The sequence below is a fragment of a genome, unplaced genomic scaffold (genome assembly GCF_019419815.1).
Source record: "Pyrus x bretschneideri cultivar Hongxiangsu unplaced genomic scaffold, Pyrus_bretschneideri_v1 Contig7, whole genome shotgun sequence".
NCBI classification, from domain to species: domain Eukaryota; kingdom Viridiplantae; phylum Streptophyta; class Magnoliopsida; order Rosales; family Rosaceae; genus Pyrus; species Pyrus x bretschneideri.
The window spans coordinates 10,279,738-10,296,902 of record NW_025999809.1 but is presented as its reverse complement, the minus strand read 5'-3'; the positions used below and the strand labels follow the sequence as shown (position 1 = coordinate 10,296,902).

At 37.2% G+C, this 17,165-nt stretch overlaps 3 protein-coding genes across 4 annotated transcripts; 2 read left to right on the top strand and 1 right to left on the bottom strand.

Moving 5' to 3' along the window:
* Nucleotides 1-635: 635 nt before the first annotated feature.
* On the top strand, nucleotides 636-9,824 carry LOC103945110 (vacuolar sorting protein 3). 2 transcript variants are annotated; one of them, XM_009355632.3, is made up of 15 exons: nucleotides 637-813; nucleotides 1,254-2,518; nucleotides 2,755-3,030; nucleotides 3,536-3,732; nucleotides 3,862-4,003; nucleotides 4,702-4,974; nucleotides 5,123-5,195; nucleotides 6,017-6,065; nucleotides 6,434-6,722; nucleotides 6,913-6,968; nucleotides 7,498-7,566; nucleotides 7,698-7,809; nucleotides 8,008-8,097; nucleotides 8,413-8,583; nucleotides 9,105-9,824. In XM_009355632.3, exons 2-15 carry the CDS (start codon nucleotides 1,388-1,390, stop codon nucleotides 9,195-9,197), a joined length of 3,021 nt encoding a protein of 1,006 aa, XP_009353907.2. In that variant the 5' UTR covers nucleotides 637-813; nucleotides 1,254-1,387; the 3' UTR covers nucleotides 9,198-9,824. The 2 variants fall into 2 exon arrangements, 1 of the variants encoding a protein (XP_009353907.2); XR_007254437.1 differs by lacking the exons at nucleotides 8,413-8,583; nucleotides 9,105-9,824 and having other exon boundaries at nucleotides 636-813; nucleotides 7,498-7,570; nucleotides 8,008-8,045.
* A 433-nt stretch (nucleotides 9,825-10,257) lies between these two features.
* LOC103945111 (photosystem I reaction center subunit III, chloroplastic) lies at nucleotides 10,258-11,270 on the top strand. Its single transcript, XM_009355635.3, has one exon. It carries the CDS (start codon nucleotides 10,473-10,475, stop codon nucleotides 11,160-11,162), a length of 690 nt encoding a protein of 229 aa, XP_009353910.1. The 5' UTR covers nucleotides 10,258-10,472; the 3' UTR covers nucleotides 11,163-11,270.
* Nucleotides 11,271-12,671: 1,401 nt separating this feature from the next.
* On the bottom strand, nucleotides 12,672-15,548 carry LOC103945112 (LOB domain-containing protein 4). Its single transcript, XM_009355636.3, has 2 exons — nucleotides 15,128-15,548; nucleotides 12,672-13,477 (listed from the first exon to the last, which is right to left on the bottom strand). The coding sequence occupies exons 1-2, from the start codon at nucleotides 15,308-15,310 to the stop codon at nucleotides 13,133-13,135; spliced, it is 528 nt and encodes a 175-aa protein (XP_009353911.2). The 5' UTR covers nucleotides 15,311-15,548; the 3' UTR covers nucleotides 12,672-13,132.
* Between the last annotated feature and the right edge of the window lie 1,617 nt (nucleotides 15,549-17,165).

Sequence of the window (17,165 nt, the reverse complement as noted above, 5' to 3'; positions counted from 1 at the left end):
GAACTTTCTCACAAAACTGAAAATGGCATAGATTCGCAAATGCATCAACAATAATATTGACGTGTTTCAATCAGATGACGAAACTAAACCGGATTTGTTGAGAGTAAAAAGCCAAATGAATTTAGAAATTAGGGATCAAATTCAAATTTGAGAATCATGACTTGAAATGAATTGCGACCATATTGACCATGAAAATAGAATCAAACTAGAAGATTTTATATTTTATATTTTGGCAAAATATTTCCTTGCTAGCATCACATTGTCATTTCATGCCACAAATAACCAATTCGAGCTAGCTTAAAATAAATTACGAAGATTTCATGCACTATACATAACACGTGTATTTTCAAAACAAATTTATTTATCTGATACTTAAAATAATAATAATATTTTACAAATCTGACTGTGTATAAAAGTGATTAAAAGACTATGTATAAAATCTAACTATTAAATTTTTGTACCAATTAATTACATACTAAGAAAGAAAAATTAAAATTAACTCCACAAACACTTTCCAATATTAAGCTCATATTTACGAATTAAAAATATAAAATATAAAAAAAAGAAAAAAAAAAGATAAAGAGAAAGAACAAAAGACGGTGGAGGAAATATAGCCTATAGGAATTGACGTTGGAACAAATAAAAAAAAAAGAAAGGAAAAAGAAAAATGAAACTTTGACGTCTGGTGATGCTACTGTTAGGTGAAATTCTCGAACTTGCGAACAGTTTGGCATTTCCCACCACCATAGAAGCTTCGGCAGTCTCCGCCTTGCTCCGTCGACTTCCTGCGATGACGGTCGTCTAGCTTCTCAAGTATGAATTTTCTCTTAATTTTTTCATCTTTTTAGCTATTTTTCTTTTAAATTCTGTTCGATCTACAAAAAATGATTAATTAGACTGAGAAAGAAGAAAAATTGACACTGTTTTCGCCGGTTTCTGTCTTTTAGATTGACGGAAATTGGGGGATGCCATTAATTTTGCTCTTGATTTTTTAGTGATTGGCAAAGTGAGAATTTGGTATATTGTTCTAATGCACGAGAGCTTGAATTTTTGTTGCATTTGAATGGTGTTTTTTTGGTTTGTCTGATAAAATTTGATTTTGTAGATTATTACTATGTAGAAAATATATTGAAACAATGCTGACATTTCGATAATCGGGTTGTTGTTTATCCGTGCAATTCAATCGATTTTCGACATGGGTTTGCTGTAATAGCTCTAGCAATAGTCTTCTTACTGTTTTTTGTGCTCTACAGCTCAATGGATTACAGTGCTGAGCGTTGTAATTAGTTTTGAGTTACTTGCAATTTCGGGTGGTATTTTCTTGTAATGTTTGTTGACCGAAAAAAGGATCTTGTAATGTTCATCGGCAAGCACTAGCCCTTTATACATGGCCAAGCCCGAACCTAGAGGTCGCACTGTCCTTGAACCACTGTCATTGTTCAACCTCTCTGACCACTCTCGTGCACGAGTTACATCACTCGCTATCTCCACGGTCTCCGACTCACAATGTCTAATCTACCTTGGGACCCAGTTTGGAATCCTGCTTTTGCTCTCTGTAAATCCCAATGATCAATCCCCATCTGATCCTTCCAACAACCCTTCAATCCCACAAAACATTTCGTTTTTGCGAAAAGTTTTGGTTGGCAATTCCTCAGTGGAGTCTATCCAAGTGTTTGGTGAAATTGGGAAGCTCTTGGTGCTTTTGGATGGATTTTTGTTTTTGGTTGATTCGCTTCTGTTACAGCCCGTGAAAAGATTGAGTTTCTTGAGAGGAATTTCTGTCATCACAAGGAGGCTGCGAAGCAGTGAATCAGAATGCTCAAATTTGTCAGGTCTTAGTAATTCATCAGAGTATACAAGCACAAGTCAGCGGTTTTTGCAAAAGTTCGGAAGTGGGATCAGAACAAATGGCTCGAAAACGAAAGAAACTGTGCAGCAGCGTATAGGCCATCATGTTTTCTCTGTTGTGATTGGTAAAAGATTGGTATTGGTAGAGCTTGTTTTGAGTAATAGAGTAGGTAAAAGTGACCAAGACATTGATGATGGGTCTTTTGTAATTCTGAAGGAAATTCAGTGTATTGATGGGGTTATGGCCATGGTATGGCTCAATGATTCGATAATTGTCAGTACGGTTAATGGATATAGTTTGTTTTCATGTGTTACTGGACAAAGTGGTGTAATATTTTCGCTACCGGATGTTTCTAGTCTGCCACGGCTTAAATTGTTGTGTAAAGAATGGAATGTGCTTTTGTTGGTGGACAATGTTGGCATCATAGCTAATGCACATGGGCAGCCGGTTGGTGGTAGCTTGGTGTTCCATAGTAACCTGGATTCTATTGGGGAGATATCTTCATATGTGGTCATTGCAAGGGATGGAAAGCTGGAGTTGTATCATAAGAAAACAGGTAGATGTATTCAGATGATCACTTTTGGTGGTGAAGGGGTAGGAGGGCCTTGCATTGTTGCAGATGAGGAAGATGGAAGTGGAAAACTTCTTGTTGTTGCAACCCCCACCAAGGTATGGGAAAATATCGATCTAGTGATTTATTTTTTATTTTTTATTTTTTTATATTATTATTAAGGGGAGGAGGGAGTTTCGAACCCAAGAAGCATGGGTAGAAACCCAACACCCTATTCACTAGGATATTGGACCACATGCTCGATTTAATGATTATCTATACTCTTAGCTTTGTTGCAGACGTGAACAAATTAAAGATTTTTATTTGTTGTCCTTTCCATGTTGCAAATTTCTAGGTTGTTTGCTATCGGAAATTACCATCTGAAGAACAAATTAAAGATCTATTGAGAAAAAAGAACTTCAAGGAAGCCATCTCCTTGGTGGAGGATCTTGAGTGTGAGGGTGAATTATCAAAGGATATGCTCTCGTTTGTTCATGCTCAAGTGGGGTTTCTCTTGCTTTTTGACTTGCATTTTGAGGAAGCAGTGAATCACTTTTTGCAGTCTGAGACAATGCAGCCTTCTGAAGTATTTCCATTCATAATGAGAGATCCGAATCGATGGTCATTACTGGTATGATATTTTTTGCTCATAACCAGGGGATATGGTCACATATAATATCTTCCTATATGAATAAAACTCACATATGCTCTCTGCCTTACTAAAAAACGAGAGGAGTGTTTCCTTTAAAATATAATTGCTCGTCAAAAGGTGTAAGAAGAAAATCAGGACACGGAGTGTGATACTCATTAGAATGTCAAGACTAATATTCTTGTTGTATTTTCTTGGGGATGTTAGATTACTAGGAAAAAAATACATAAGCAATGTGTAGTTCAAGAGAAAAGATTGCATAATTATATTCAATTTATCATTTATACTATTTCTTTATGTAACAATCAATACTACATTGTGAATGCGAAGAATTGTGAAAGACTCGCACGCTTGCAATCTTAGCCTGCATTTATGCTGCATTCAGCACGAACATATGTACTTCTATTATGAGCTTGCTGATTTTCATGTTGTAGTGCTGTTAAGCTTCTGAGTTTTGTAATCATAGTGTTTGAACTTGCGTTTTCAGGTTCCTAGAAACCGCTATTGGGGTTTGCATCCTCCCCCTGCGCCTCTGGAAGATGTTGTGGATGATGGGTTGATGGCAATTCAAAGAGCAATCTTTCTTAGGAAAGCAGGTGTAGAAACTGTGGTAGATGATGCATTTCTCCTGAATCCACCAAATAGGGATAAATTGTTGGAGTCTGCCATCAAATCAATTACTAGGTGACTACATCACTTCTGGTTTTTCGTTAAATGTTTTTCTATTGTTTTCTGTTGCATCTTTTTATTTAATTTCACAACTAACTTGTACTTGGATTATAGTAACTTTTTCAATATACATTCTTGCTACAGGTATTTGGAGGTTTCTCGTGAGAAAGAGTTGACTCCATCAGTGAAGGAGGGAGTTGACACCCTATTAATGTACCTCTACAGAGCTTTGAATAATGTTTATGACATGGAGAAGCTGGCATCATCAGAGAATTCTTGTGTTGTGGTATGTTTTCCCACTCTCATATATTCGTTTTACCATGCCGAAGGATTTTTGCTTTTACAACTTTCCTAAATCAGGAGTTCCTGTTTCCTTACTGCATTATTTCTAGTCTTCTTGAATTTGAAGTAAATCGGAGTATATTAAGTTATTAACTGTTAATAAAATCAAAGGCAAAACAAGTTGTGTTTTCATTGTAGACCTGTTTATCCATTTGATTTCATCCACTCTAGGATATCTTCTTTTTTCATTTATACCATAATATGAATCAGAGAAAGTGATGTAGCGATTGTTAGGATTAGAAAAGAAGATTGATGGTTAGTGTAGTTGAATGAAAAACTAAGATGAAATTGACAAAAAATTCCCTTAATTTGGACCATAGTAAAGCTGCAAATTGTATTGCCGGGGGCCTGGGTCAGACCTGATTTGTATTTAATTGCTAAGAGACAGTTTTGGGATTTTAAACAACTAGAAAGGGCACACCATATGATGGTATCAAATGCAAGGACCATGCAAAATGTCTTCTAGTTGAAGACATTATATCAATGTTTGGTTTTGGAATAGCAACATACTTAATAGGCCTCAAGACAATGCACTGTTAGGATGTTGGCCAACAATCTTAGCATTCCCATGCATTGAAAAACAGAGGCTATTGTCTGGAGCCTGCTTGAAGGATGACTGTAGAACTTGCATGGGCGGTGCAGGAGGAGTTGGAAACTTTGTTAGATGACTCCAGGCATTTACGTACGCTTGCCTTCCTATATGCAAGTAAAGGAATTAGCTCAAAGGCTCTTGGTATCTGGCGCATCTTGGCAAGAAATTATTCATCTGGCCTTTGGAAAGACCCCATGTTGGAGAGTGGTTCACAGGATGGTGGTACAAATATCATCTCTGGTAAGGAGACTGCTGCAGCTGAAGCATCAAAGCTTCTCGAGGAGTCATCTGATCCAAAACTTGTTCTTCAACATCTTGGATGGGTACGTGTTAATTATCTGCAGAGTTGTTCCTTATTTATCTTGGATGGTTTGTTTTGTTTTATTTTTGAAGTTTGAAATTTTTTGAAAAATCTTATGGTTTGTGCTTCGCAACTCCCTTGTTTAATTAGGAGTTGGTTGGTATTGTTAGGTTGCAGATATCAACCAGGTTTTTGCAGTTCAGGTTTTGACATCAGAGAAAAGAGCTAATCAACTTCCACCAGGTGGATCTTTGATCTCCCAGTAATTTTGGTTTTGATGTGTGTTTTTTTGATTACCACTTGTGTAGAAAATGACATCTAGGCAAGTATCCAGTTTAAAGGTGAGTGATGTATAAGAAGTTTACACCTTTATGTCTGTGCCATTGGCTAGCTACCCCAAGCAGTGGCGGAGCCAGATTTTAATGTGAGGAGGGGCCTCACAACATGAAAAGTTGTAGTAAATTGCATTTTTGGAAAAGCAATCAAATTCAGTACAGAGAACTAAAAACATTGTACAAACTCAAACACTTGAATATGAAGTAAGAGTTAAGCATGAAAGATTTGAAAATATAACAGAAGGACTAAAGAAATGACAAAGAAAAGTTGATAGCAAAAGGAGGGGAAGGGAAGTCTGCACTGAAATAAGAGAGATGGAGTGCTAAACGAGGCATGTAAAAGGAAAATAGAGTTTAGATTAAGACGGGGCACACTTGAATTTAATGGTTTCCACTGATAAGGTGCAGCAACAACAATATGTTATTGTAGCAAGAAAAAAGGCAGGATGGGCCCAAGACTATTCTGGTCCCTTAGTAGCTGCACCTCTGACCCCAAGCATGCATCTAGGCATTCATTTGGAACATCCCTTTGAAGTAGGGCATCAGAACAATTCAAAACTTTATTTTGCTGTATCAGCCTTTTGTATTTTGTTTCTTTTTAAAAAATACAAGCCTTTTATATTAGTGTGTGTGTTATGCTGCTATCTGTATGGCATGAAAGCTAATAAATGGTTATCAATAATGCATATGAAAGTTTTAATTTACTTGAGAAATTCTCTTTTACTGCAGATGAAGTTATTGCAGCTATTGATCCAAAGAAGGTGGAGATTTTTCAAAGGTATGTCAATTACATAGACCACAGTACAGCTTTTTCTTGAGACTTTTCAGAAAGGTAGAAAGGTATAGAATGTAGCCATGCATGCACTGGGAGACTTTTCATGGTAATATTTATTTAACCAACTGTACCATTATAACTTTACAATGCAACCATGCTAACCACCTGTGTTTTCGTTAAAGTGCTATTCTTATTATCTTACTGTTCCACCCATTTCTTTTGTCAAACGCATTTGCAATATTTATTTTTTCCTTGGTTGCCTTTACTGTGTTATGTACTTATTACTTATCAGAAGGAAAAGCAGAAGTTTCTTCCTTATGTGATGTGACCTTCAATGTATAGAATTGGGTTTTACCTCTTTGTGTGCACAGGTACCTTCAGTGGTTGATTGAAGACCAAGAATACAGTGACAGTCAGTTCCACACATTATATGCTCTCTCACTTGCCAAGTCAGCAATTGAAGCATTTCAAGCAGATATTGCCTCGCAAAACCTTGGTCCTGGAAGGATAGAAGAGACAAACATTTCTGATGATGGAACAAGTTTGATATTTCAAAGTCCTGTTCGGGAAAGACTGCAGATGTTTTTAGAGTCTTCAGACTTGTATGACCCAGAGGAGGTTCTAGACTTAATCGAGGGATCAGAATTGTGGTCGGAGAAGGTCTGTCATAACCATATATGGACCTTGTCTTGAATTCTGCTTTAGAACCCTGGCTACCTGAATACACAAATTATTTACAATGTGCCATTGGACAAGTTAATTATTAAGTTGTGGTCATTAGCTGTTGGGCCAATTATAGACTGCATTGATACTGCTACTGCTACTTTCTGATTCTGGATTTATTTAACAGGCTATTCTTTACAAGAAACTAGGGCAAGAGGCATTGGTGCTCCAAATTTTAGCCTTGTAAGTTTCATCTTGCTTTCTGAAAACTCTGCAACAATACATTAGTTGCTACTTCATCTGGGTATCATTTATAATTAATGCGGCACAAGTTGATGGTTGCTTCGATGTGGTTCCCCAATTTTGTTTTCCTGAGAATGATAAATTTCAGTATTATCTTGACAATGGGGTTTCTTTTGTGCATTTCTTAAATTTTTACATCTGTCTTATTTTGTGAAGTTCGAAAAAGTCACGTGTTCAGCAATTTCTTGCATCACATAAGGTTTATGACTAGTAGTATTAGTAAAATCTTATGGTATAGGGTTTAGGTAAAGAAATTGTTCCACATAGTATTTAAGTAACTGAGCTTTGGGGGGTTTCCCTTCCCCAGCCCCATCCCCCACGCCCCAATTATATTTTTTACATTATGCGGTGTCGAATATGCTTCAGTTATGGGGTTTCATAGTAAGTTGAGAAGTGTTGGCCTATGGTCTAACATAGGGTTTCCTTGCTTTTTAAGTTTTGTGTGAACTAACATACAGTGGCTTTTTAGGAAGCTGGAAAACAGTGAAGCTGCTGAGCAATATTGTGCTGATATTGGGAGACCTGATGTCTATATGCAGTTGGTTCTCTCTCTCTCTCTCCACATGCACAAGCACACAAAACACCCATAAACACACATGCAAAGTATGCGTATGATGTATTTAAAATTGCTTCTCAATTTTCCTTTTTGTTTGTGCTGTGAGAACTCAGGTTACTTGATATGTATTTGGATCCGCAAGATGGTAAGGAGCCTATGTTTAAAGCTGCTGTTCGCCTACTCCACAATCATGGGGAATCATTGGATCCTTTGCAAGTTTTAGAGGTATCAGACTCTCTCTCTCTCTCTCTCTCAGAGATTTCTGGGAAATTGGTGGGGAGCGGAGAAAACTGAAGTTTGCACAATTGCACATACATTTTTGTTTGGTTACTTCTACATTATTAGCAAGATTCTAATTTTGGGGACTCAAGAGTCTTATGATGTTTCTCATTTTCTGCGCAAAATTCTGGTTTGATGTTGCAGAGATTGTCCCCAGATATGCCTCTTCAACTTGCTTCTGAGACTATACTAAGAATGCTGAGAGCTCGACTTCATCATCACCGTCAAGGAAGGGTAAGTTTTGTGTTTGAGATTCTTGTCATTCTTCCTTAAGATCGTGAAATATTCATTAATTGTTTTTTTTTTTTTTTTTTTTTTTGGTGGGTATTGAGCTATGTTCTCCATATCAGATTTTTGTCATTCTTCCTTAAGATCGTGAAATATTCATTCATTGGTTTTTTTTTTTTTTTTGGGTGGGTATTGAGCTATGTTCTCCATATCATAAGGAAATTAGTGAATCTGTTTTTTCTTAAGTTGCTTGCACGTAGCATCTCCATGTTTCGTGCTTTTCATTCCTTATCTTGAGCCAATACATTAATTGCTTTTCAGATTGTGCACAATCTGTCACGTGCTTTAGATACAGATGCAAGTTTAGCAATATTGGAGGAAAAGTCAAGGCATGTGCAGATCAATGATGAAAGCCTTTGTGATTCTTGCCATGCACGCCTTGGAACTAAACTATTTGCTATGTACCCGGATGACACCATAGTCTGTTACAAGGTTAGTAATGTTGACCTTTCATTACGCACTGAGGATGATTTTTTTCTTTTAATCTTGATAGTCCCACCTTTCATAACTTATTACTAACGCCTTACCAGACAGCCCCACGTCTATTTTCGATCATATATTTTTCAATTTTCTGTTGGCAGAAAAATCTGGTATTGTACTTTTTCTAAGATGTCTCATATGGTTCGCTGTTGAGACACAGGAAAATACATGCAATTTGTGTGAGTATGAACTATTATCTAGATCCCCTCCCTCGGTATTTATAATGGATAATACTCTTAAATATCATGACAATGGCTTGAACCGCTCCATACTCTACTAAGAAAGGAAAATATAGGCGAACCACTATGGTGACCTGTTACATGCAACAAGATTGTACAACCTTCCAGTTTCAAATGTTCAGCTTTAATGCAAAACAACATTTCTTAAGCAGATTTATATCTAATGGCCACCCTATGTTAATTGTTCATGGCTAGTAATAAGGTTTTTCTAAATTAACATCCTTTCTTGTGCAGTGTTTCCGTCGTCAGGGTGAGTCTACATCAGTCACTGGTCGCAACTTTAAACAAGATGTCCTAGTGAAACCAGGTTGGCTTGTGACCCGGTAATCCAAATGGTGATGCGATAATGAAACCGAAGATTGAGGCTGGTCTGTGCCTCTGAGTCCATGCTTTTTCTTTGAGGGTCAGGATCAGGTTCTTAGCAACTCAAAAGTCATCTCCAGGCCCCAATTTCGTAGTTCATTGTTCGGTAAAGGATGCTCCATACCATGCCATTATTCCCTTCTCATGGAATACATGTGTTTCTTTGAATCATCATCAAGCCTACCATTGTGATAGGGAAAAACTTCAAGCATGATATCATGGTTACCAGGATCTGTTGTGATCCGAATCTCTAGAGGAACACGTAGTTTAGAAGTTTGAGATCCGGCTAATCCATTCCTTCCCAGAATCAGGAATAACACCGCGAGTTTGCATAGCATGAGTTGAAATGACCAAGAGTTTGCCGCATAGTGGAGGGATCAGCATTCTTCATCGCTCAGTTCTGTAGATATGCTGAACGCAAACTTCCTTCTGCACTATGATAAAAATGTCGCTACATTCAGAAAATTTTGACAAATGTTTGTAATGTGACGGTATCGTATCGGATGGCTGATAACGGAGGAGGGATGTTGATGTTAGACGCTTATACGTTGTGCATTGTTATTACTTACAAAGGGAATTTCCAAGTTATAAGTTGGGAGTTGTTTTATTAAATTCGAACACGTAAAAAATGTGATCCGGTTTTCTCAACTTGTTTATATTTAAGACAAAAAGGGAAAGAAAAGAGATTTATATCTGTATATGTTGGTGATATTTGTGCCATATCTGAATATGGAGACAAGCGTTTATTACGTGATAAGCATTTATTTGTCCAATTTATTACGTGACAACCGTATTAGACGAGTGGTTCACTCTTTAAGCACGCAGCCTACGTGCATTAAATAAACGACGCCATTCTAACTATATCTTGGTTGCAAGAAGAATTTATCTTGAATTTGAGTGTTTTCCCTTATAAATATGCTTGTGAAACATTTGGATCAAGCTAATGGAAAGCACTGAAACCCACACAAGGCATGGTAGACTTTCTCATTATCTGCATATGATTTTAAGAGTACGATAGATTGAGAGAAAATCTGAATCAACCCCCAACCAATTACAATCATCCAACTCAGCCTCCTTACTCCCTTCACCCTATCCACTCTCCCTCCTCTCTCCTCCACCACCAGTCTCTATTCCTCCAAGATTCTAAAACCCTGCCCTCCACACTCTCACTTCCAAGTTCTCCTCCTTCCTCTCTGCTCCTCCTCACAAACCCTAAACAAAAATAGAGGAAAAAAAACCATGTCTCTCACAATTCCCACAAACCTTTCAAAACCCATGTTTCAGCCAAAACTTAGCTCCCCATTGGCCACAAAGCTGCCAAGAACCGTGGTCTTCTGCTCTGCCTCCCCAAACCCTAACCCTACCCCTGAGAAAATATCGACTGCATCGCCCATGCAGGCGTTCTCCACTGCACTCGCACTCTCCTCCATCCTCATTGGCTCAGCTCCCATGCCTGCAGTTGCTGACATCTCGGGACTCACCCCATGCAAAGACTCCAAGCAGTTCGCCAAGCGTGAGAAGCAACAGATCAAAAAACTCGAGTCCTCACTGAAGCTCTATGCACCCGACAGTGCACCCGCCCTAGCCATCAAGGCCACCATAGAGAAGACTCAGAGGAGGTTTTCCAACTACGGCAAGCAGGGTTTGCTTTGTGGATCGGATGGGCTTCCCCATTTGATTGTCAGCGGTGACCAGAGGCACTGGGGTGAGTTTATCACTCCTGGTATTTTGTTTCTGTACATTGCTGGGTGGATCGGGTGGGTTGGGAGGAGCTACTTGATTGCCATTAGGGATGATAAGAAGCCGACGCAGAAGGAGATCATCATTGATGTGCCTTTGGCTACTAGCTTGGTTTTCAGAGGCTTCAGCTGGCCTGTGGCTGCTTACAGAGAGTTAGTGAATGGTGAACTTGTTGCCAAGGACGTTTGAGCTTCTTTTTCTTATTCGTTTTTAATTTCTTTGTATAATTTGTAAAATTACTTGGAATTATATGTACCAAATGCTTGTGTTTGAAACTGATCCCACTTAACATTTCTATTTCTATTTGTGCTATACCTAAGCATAGTTTAGTATTACCCTCATATGGTAGTATGATACTCATTTGTCATTTGAAAATACTTGGAAGTCATTTCAGATCACAGTTTGGGGTGTGTGTACAAACTTATTTTTTTGTTATTTTAGAGAGGCTTTTGCAGACTGTAATTTGTAGGTAAGTAATAATGATTTACATGAAAATCTGTAGATTAATTTTGCAAATGATATAGGGATGAACATACTTCAACAAGGTGATGCCATTTAGCCTCAAGAATGCGGAGGTTACCGACCAAAGATTGGCGAACAAAATCTTTAAGAACTTTTTTGGTACAAAATCTTCAAGAAAAGACTTACACAAAATTTTTCATTGTCACCTAATATTTAGTTCATGATGCTTGTCAGTGAACATATTGCATTTAGATTATGCATAATCAATCCTTGATAGATCCTGCGCATATGGTTGTATGTAGACAATTCAAGAATTTGTTTTGATACAAATCATAGTAATTTTCATTGTTTAGGTAATTGCCATCACGTAACAGTTCGTGACGCTTGTCAGTCTCACATATTGTGTGTAGAGTAAACAATTCACAATTAATCCTCGATAATCAACGGTGTGGTTATATGCAGACAATTCAAGAACTTTTATGATACAAAATCTTCAAGAAAAAAAGACTAAACATAGTAATTTTCATTGGTTAGGTAATTGTCTGTCACGTAACAGTTAGTTTGTAACGCTTGTCAGTACGCATATTAAGTGTACAAAAATTCATATAAAAATCCTAGAAAAGGTTGTTGTGGTTATATGCTTTGAGTGATATTTGAAGCCCCCAATTCCAAATTTCCCAATTTAACAACAATGATTCCATCTATGATTTTGTCGAAGAAATGTGCATAGAGCATAAGTGTTTATGTCCTAATATCATGTACTCCACTCAAGTATTTTCGTTCACTTGTCAAAAGGGGATTCTTAGACAAAACCGCACAAATAAATCAATCACATCCAGCAATTGGATAAAAGGAGAGAGGATCCTTGCCGGATCCTCATTCGGAAAAAAGAAATCCCCTCCATTGGACCAGAAAATAAAACATGCATGCACTTTAGAAAACATAAAAGAGTCGTTTCTCTGGCGTGGAAAAAGTTTACGGGGAGGAGAGGCTATCCCATTTTAGGGTCAGGGCATCATATATTATAATTTTTTTGAAGAATTATAGAGGGGTCTCAACCTTTTTTTTGTTTTTCACAGATCACCCACCAAGAGTGATTGCCGATGATGGGACTTAAACTTAGGCCTTGATCCAACAAAAGAAACAATCCTTGCTAACTCAACTGACTCTCATCGGCATAAAAGAGTCGTTTTCCAAAACAGAAATGCGGCAAACGGTCAAATATTTAGACAAAAATAGGTGGAATTTTACTATGATTACCAATAATATTCCATACATGACTGCTCCACAATCTGCAAATCCTACTACAATCCTCTTTCAAATTTCGTTCCCACTCTTTTCCCCAAACTGTCAATATGTTTGGTGGATTCACACATCCAAAGTCAACCAGTCACTTGGAGCAAATATAAAAAGTCCCACAAATATATGATTACCCAATATAAATATAAACAAGTTAAACTAATATTTACAATCTAGTTACTAATGGAAAATCAATCTCGAACTCAAGCGGGCGAATCGCCTTGGTCACTGTCATCGTCACCATCACCGCCACCGCTTTTACTGTTGTAACCGTCACTAGGTTTACCCCCGGTGTTCATTTAAGGACTACATAAGTAGTAAAGCAAATATTAGGCATGAATACCAAAACTAATTACTCTCTAGATTATAGTAGAGTAAACATTAGAAATTAATTAAGCTTAGCATGACCACATGGACTCTCCCAATCCCAAGCTGGTATGGTCCACCATCATATCCATGTCGAAAATAGGCCGGGCCTGAGAACCCATGAACTTAGATGGGGGTGACCCACTATTACTTGGGCTAGCCGGACTTAACCCATGGTTAGAGAATGATGCAGTCTGACGCACCCTGAGGTGCACCACCTCTGCCTGAGCTAGAGCCAGTTGGGTTTGAAGCACATCAATCTGTTGTTGTAAGGACGAAATTGCCCCAACACAACCATAAACTGGGTCTCGCACCCTGGCATTTGCTTCATACACCATGCTACTTACTGCATCTCCTCTTTGGTGCTCTGGCAGCTCCTGCAATTGTCACAATTAAACTTGATCTTAACTTTTGACCACAAAAGAAAGTTGGCGCTAGTTATGGTGAAAACTTACATGCAGCCGAGATATATATTTTAAATTAATCACACTATGAGTGACTGACATGGGTACGGTACAACTGAGTAAGTTACCCTTTTAAAGAGCCTTCAAAACTTGTAACCCTAGTCCCGAATGAAAGGCCAAAGGTCCTACAAGACATGTTTTGGCTTGATGTAATGATCACACCACTCTATGATCCTTGCAAAATCCAAATCACGCGTCATCAGCCATGCTCTTATTCATTCGGCTGAACATAATATATGGCCCCAAATTAAGTTATGACACTTTATTTATTTATTTATTTTAAAAGCAAGATAGACAACTGGCGACAAACTACGGTTATCCACGTATTCCGGGGTCCGAAAAGACTAACATAGACATTTCAATCTTATCCTGGCCACAAGTTTGGCTTCCACACTAGCAGTGGATTTCGAACTCAAGACCTCTAATTTTTAATTTAAAAGAAGCTTCGCAATTCGTCATTTACCAATAAATCATCAGCTCGTGATTAAGTTATGACACTTTATTGGTTGCCTGTCTATATCTATGAGGCATCATGTCTAACTAAAAAGAATTGAAAATAAAAAAAGGTAGAAGATAGTGATTTTTACATTTTTTATTTTTTCGTTTTGCACTTTTCTCGTTGGTTCTATTCATCGATTCTATCTCGATTTAATCAATATAAAATGTTAGACCATAAAAATACAGACTCACCCATTAAAACTCCACGAGTAAAGATTCTCTTTGGCCTGTCCACGAAGGACAACACCCAAGCAGAAGAGAGAGAGTATTCAAGGATCCAAAAATTACTTCTCAAATAAAAAAGAATAAACCATCTTTTGTTTTTCTTGGATTTTGGCATCTTTTCTTTATCACATTTCATGGACTTGTTAAAATAGAAAAGTAGATCCCCAAATGATATATTTCTGTTATCTTTTTACCTGAATAAAATAATAAGAAGCAAGAAACAGCTTCACGTGATCACGTAAAACAGCTTCAGAAGAAGTTTGTAGAAAAATACAAAATAGATTTTTATTTTTTCTCAATGGAAAGTGAAAAAGGTGAGTTGGTGTTGGTGCAGCAAGCAATGAGTGTTGTGTATATCGTATCCATAAATTGACTTCATTGCCCCTTTTTATCAGATTCCAAAGTCTTGTTAACCGTTGAGCAATTTTGGCTCCTCTTGGATCCGAACAGTAAAACGACTATCTGAAAACACCCTAGTGAGAGTGAACACTTAGCAGTGCTTTTCAAATATGAACACTTGCCAATTGACCAATATGAACACTTCTCCGTATGGCCGAAAGGGTTTTGGAAGCAAATTTTGGTGTAGATCGACAACATATGCAAACTACCTTCAAAGGGTAATGGTAATTTATACAAATTTCATGCATGTTCTCTCGTCGTTGAGCTTATTTTATGTTTACGTTATCGATCTGTGAAATTGAAATCACTGGTCAAAGTTGCTATTTCTTAAGCTTGATATTCACACAACAAATTAACTTACTTTCCGAATCTACTCTTTCCATGTCTTTGAGAATGAAGAGGGTAGAAACTAGAGAGATCATGATTAGTGGTAGGAATTACCTGCAACATCTTGTTGACATTGCTGGCACCAAACACTTTGTGAACATTAGCAAACTTTTGGGGCTCATCCGCAGGAAAATAGGGAGCAAACACACAATCCTGAGCGCACCTCCTTCTGAGAAGCTTGCATGCTGCACACGGCGAGGGTGCACCTTGTTTCCTGCTGCTTCCGTTCTCCTTCATGCTTGCCGCGTGTCTGATCTTCGTTGGACGAACACAATCCCCAACAGTGGGCAGTAACCCTAATTGTGTAGGGTAACACAATTTTTCCTTGAAAGAGAAGGACAAAGCCCTATTTTATGAGTGTGAAGTAGAAGCTGATGAGAGACAAAACAAAGAGGTAGCTAGTTTAGTTGAAAGAAGCAAAAAAGCAGAGAGCAGAACAGTAGAGACTGAAAGTAGAAGAAGGATAAGGAGGGATGTGAAGTGGGGATGGTGGGCATAATATAACAAGAAAAGGAAGCATTGCATCTGGGGTGGGTCCTACTTGAAAACCCTTTAGATTTTGGTCGACCAAAATCTTCAATCCTGACATGACTCATTATTTGGCGCCATTTTAAACTTACTTTTTCTCATTAGGTAACATATCATAACATGCATATGCTTAATTTTGTAATGTACACCAATGCAATTAGCAACCATGAAAAATTAAAATTTGCGTGGAGGGCAACTCAAAGCTTGTCACGCCGTTTTAGGTCCTGCAGTTTCATAGAGCTAAAATCTACTAACTAGTTTTCATTAATGTTTTAAAAAAGCATGTGTTTATAGAGGTAAATTTGACAATAATATTATGATAGGTCACTCTTGAATTACTCTTATTTTGTTTGAATTGTCTAATTCGTGTTGTGGCTGGAAATGGTTACATTTTTAATTTCATGGGTCTGGGGTGCGAGAGAGAAATAAATTACAAAAAGAATTTTTTACAGACCTTTATACAAGTCAAATTTCAACCTCATAGAGGAGTTTTAATTTGTAATTTTAAAGTTTTGATTGCATTCGCATCATATTATCAATGAAATGAAAAAAAAAAACGAATTTAGTTCAATATTATCGGGTTGGTGTTATGATTCGGTTGGTACCATTGAGATCTGCCCATATGTAAATGGGCACTACCTTTTGTGAAAGTGAAGCATGCCAAGTGATGCAATTTGGTGTAGTTTGCAATTATATAGATAATATATTTGTTTTTATATATTTATTTCTTTTTTAACACTAAAAAAAATTGGACCCTGAAACCATAAGGTCTATAGGTTAAGGAAAGTGTTATTTAGACACTTATTTTTACCTTTTACATATCTTTGTTAATTTTTTGGTTGTTGATCTTTTTTAATTCATTTGATACAACGGCCAGAAACTGAGAAAGTGTGTGAAAAGTAAAAATATGAGTGTGGATAACACTATCCTATATTAATATTTAGGACAATGTCACAGAGATCAAATTTTTAAACCAAATTTGCAAACCAAATGAGGTGTCACTAATTGAAAATAAATATGTTAATCAACACTTAACTAATAATCGAATCACCAACATCTATATCATTTGATTTACAAAATTTAATTTAAACATTTGATCTACTTAGTTGTACCCTAATATTTATATACCAACTCTCTTACTCAAGCTTAATCATAATGCATAAAATGGACATGTATATACACACACATACGCACACACTTGACATATTTACAGTTGAGGATCCAATGAATGAACAGAAGCATCCATATGCCTTGCATGTCACACTCTTCAACTTCTAACTTTATCTGCAGCACGATGAAGCAGCAAGACCAAAAACCTGGTGATGGGTGTGAACCCGTGGACTTCTAAACTTTGAATATACTGCTATGCCACTTATGAAGAAAAAAATCTTATTATTTTCATAGAGAGATGAGAAGACATATTTAGATCATTTTCAATGAAAATGTTACATATGAATTATCAAAATTTAAATTGAAAAAAAAAGTACTACAGTTTTATATTATATTACTCCCACTACTACAGTTTTTAAGGAAAAAAATAGTAATTTAAAGTTGTATCATGCTG